Here is a 3,724-nt window from a genome sequence, read left to right as displayed (position 1 = left end):
TTACAAAATTTGGGGGGTTTTAAAAATCTGCGTGTTCTTGGCGACGGGCATGAGGGGGAATACGTTCGTGAAGAAGAAGTAGATATGTCCCACTAGAATACCAAAAAAGTTATCATTCGAGTTGTAGTCGACAATTAGGGAGAGCAGAGTGAGCACCCTGTGGGGGGAAAAGATAAAGTGGGGCGGAGGTGTGAGTTCCGTCATGTTGCTCTGGTTGCGACGGTACATGGTCGCTACACTACATAGTTTGCACGCTACGTCGTTGCTATGTCTAGACGCTTCTGCGATGAGACGTACCACGGAAGGTAGGACGCCCTTATGGTGAAAAAAAAAATGGTAAGAAGCGTCGAGGAATTGTTCTTGCTCCACACATAGGTGATCACATTTATTATGCAGCTGCTGTAAAAGTACACCCCCCCGAAAATGTACGAAACAACCTGCAGTGCGGGAAGAAAAGGAGGGGGGAAAAAAGGGAATATGATGAAAAATGAGCAAAAATGAGGGGAAAAAAAATTATTTTCTTCTTATTCCCTGAGTGGTCCCCCTTAACGTTGCTCATCTCCCCACAACGTGTGCGTCTCTCTAAGGAGATAATCCTCCGTCGAACAGCCCACGTTTAACCTCAACGCTTTCGCGCGCCGCATGCACATACCAGCAGCATCATGCAGGACACAATAATCATCCAGAGGAAGTCGGCCGAGTTATTCCTAAAGGTGACATCTTCCAGTGAACTGCAGTAGTATATTCTGTAGGGCAAAAAAAAAAAAAAATGCATATCGTTATGCTCAGTGAAAATTGGTTACGAAAAAGGGGTTAATTTTAAAATAATCTTAATTTGCTCATCGTGTTCACTACACGCGAATGTCACTGTGGCTTTGTCAGTCGGGGCAGCAGACATATCCACATCTGTACACGCGAATAGGTTTATATGCACTACCCCTGGCGGGGCATTTTCGCGTTCTCTCTCCTATGTTGCTGTAATTACAAAACGTAGGCATCCCAAAAAAAATGAAGCCCGAAGGAGCCGAAATATAAGAAGCAGGTGATAAGTCTCCAGTACTGCAATGGAAAGGTCAGGGGGTGAAATTTATTTTGCCCCTTTGCATGTATATTAAGGCATACACTCTTTTGAGCATGGAGAAGTGACTCAATCAGTGTCACAAGTGGGATGGGGGTGGGGTGACATAGACGGCAAAAATAAATCAGGAATAAGCAGAAAAAACGGACAAGTTCGTTTCTAAACAACTCAGGTGTGGTGTTTAGTTCCCCGTTTTCTCATTACTACCTGATGCTCAGTCAAGACTAAGTTCCAATTTAGGTATAAGCTCAAGGGGGATATGACGTCCAGGGAGCATAGGACCATCAGAACGGAGGAGAGGATGAGGTATAAGCGGGTTATTAGCGGAATTGTGCCGAGGAGCTCGCCCAACTGAACCATTTTCCCCTACTTCTATTGACTAATCGGAAGGTCAATTGAGGCCTTTGGCCAAGCGCCCAGAAGGTAGCAGCTCGGAGCGGATGTTAACTTTTGGTAAGGATTACCAAACGTTGGCGTGGATTGCCTCACGTTTGGGCGGTTTGCTACAGGCGAGGGTCATTCACTGCTCTTTTGGACTGCTAACCGTTGGGATCGATTAACCAGGCATGTCAAGCTTCTTCTAATGTGCTACCACTGCTTCTTGGCCAGTGTTTGCTACTCCTTTCTGCCTCACCCTCCGTTTTTAATCGTCTTTACGTAGCGAGTGAAAAAATGTCAAAAAGCGCATTTAGTCCCTTTGGCGCAAAAACAAGGGAAAATTTTCGCATTTCCGCTGGACTCATATGTAAATGTATACATTGTACGTGTCCTTTTGTGTACATATAACAATTGGACGCTCCAACTTTCCCCCTCTTTGGGATTCCTTATGATGGCAAAAAAAAAATAAAATAAAACAAAACGCCTTTACGAAAGAATGCTAAGGCGGAAAATTGCCATTTAAATTGCGGCACGTCTCACGGATTTGTTCATACTATATTGTACCAATTTTTTTTCTGTCAAATAGGCCATTCTGAGTAAATTTATTTTTTTTCCCCTTCGGCATTTTTGTTTGTTTAATTTTTGTGTAATTCTTGTGCCTTATTTGGCTCTTAATTATGCTGCCACGAGCATGGCAAAAAATCCGATGGTTTGTTTTTTTTTAAATTCATTTAATTTCTATCTTCAGAATAAATATATATATTTTTTTTTTGTTTTTTCACAAAATTGCAAACGTGGGAAATTGATCCAGACCAGTTAATCCAAACGCGCGCATATACCAGAGGACGATTAAACCTACCCGATGCATACGCATATACATACAGATATGCGCCTGTGTATAAGTCCTCCATCATTTTAACCGCCACGATCGCATAAGCCGTTTAAAATTGCATAGATAGTACACAGCTATCACTGCACCTCGTGGGGTACCCACTTAAGCGCTCGTTTACGTTGTTCCGTTTTGGATCTCCCCAGGAAATGACGGGGAGGGTTCATTCGTGCAGCACTTGGTTTAATTGCATTTTACGCGGAACATTTGAAGACAGGGGGAGCACTGGAGAAATGTACCACGCATGAGAGAAGGCGTGCTACATGGTCGCACGAATTCCCCATTGTGAACCCTCCAAAGTGGTTTCCTCTTAAGTATATCTCCCATACGAACATGTATAAAAATCCAGACGGTGTAAATGAGCACCTGCTATGCGGAAAAAATGGAAAAAAAAAAAATTGTTACCTTAAAGAGGCAACACGCTGGACGAGTTACAAACACAATGGCGACATCGTGTGGCGGAAGTTCATTCAGAGGAGTTTTCCAACACATAATGAAAGGGGAATTTTCCAGGCCCCTTCACCCTTTTTGCCGTATGGATATATTCGCATTGATCTTTCCACTGCACATTTTATTCAATTTAATTGGCGCGAAATTATTTGCCTGCCACATGTATGGCTAGAGGCTACCAATTCTCTGTACGTAAATGTCAGTGAGCCCCCATCTGTGCCCTGGAAGTTGGCCATTTAGTCACATGCCGGTTAACCCTTCTTGTGTATGTCTGGGCTAAAGCCCATGGGGGAAGCGAAGGCGAAAGGGAAAGACGCACCCCCAATATGCTTCAACTTTTTTTCCGCTTAATTTTTCCATCCAGACAATTGCACATTGTTTAAAGAGTACGACCTGTTCAGGTAAAAAAAAAAAATAATAATAATAATAAAAATAGAATAATACCCCTTTTGGGGAATCCAACGGATAACATAGTATATCAAAAAGAAACCCAATTCGCCGTGTGCTCAACAGCCGTTTATTCTACCTACAAAACGGAAATGATTCTCTCTGGTAGGTTTGCACAAATCGGCGAAACACATTTTTTCGCACCCGTGTGATTGGAAAGCGGAAGGGTAGAGAACGGTTCATATGCGTGACGACTGCGCATAAAAACGTGACGTTTTTTTTTTTTTTGTCTTTTTTTTCGTCCACGAGGTTTGCGCTTGTCTATATGTTGATTTGTGGGGTTATTCTCGGGAGGGTTTGCCCTTATTTACTTTTCTCTTGCGAGAAAATGGCATTTTCCTTTTTTTTTTCTACCCCCCTTATCGTGCGAGCCCGCTGTTCATGGCTGTCCGATTGGTCAATTTTTTCTCGCTGCCTGCGTGTAGGCGACCCCAACGGTATTCGAGGGCAACATCCATTTCTCCACATTTCACGCAAAAGAA

At 43.2% G+C, this 3,724-nt stretch overlaps 1 protein-coding gene across 1 annotated transcript; it reads right to left on the bottom strand.

The window, feature by feature from the left end:
* On the bottom strand, positions 1-1,438 carry C922_00097 (hypothetical protein; the record flags this gene model as incomplete). Its single annotated transcript, XM_008815714.1, has 5 exons — positions 1-157; positions 298-437; positions 653-746; positions 986-1,059; positions 1,286-1,438. 5 exons carry the CDS (start codon positions 1,436-1,438, stop codon positions 1-3), a joined length of 618 nt encoding a protein of 205 aa, XP_008813936.1.
* Positions 1,439-3,724: the final 2,286 nt, after the last annotated feature.

Source organism: Plasmodium inui (genome assembly GCF_000524495.1).
Source record: "Plasmodium inui San Antonio 1 unplaced genomic scaffold supercont1.1, whole genome shotgun sequence".
Classification (NCBI taxonomy): Eukaryota; Apicomplexa; class Aconoidasida; order Haemosporida; family Plasmodiidae; genus Plasmodium; species Plasmodium inui.
The sequence above is the reverse complement of the archived record's forward strand: the minus strand, read 5'-3'. Positions and strand labels throughout refer to the sequence as shown.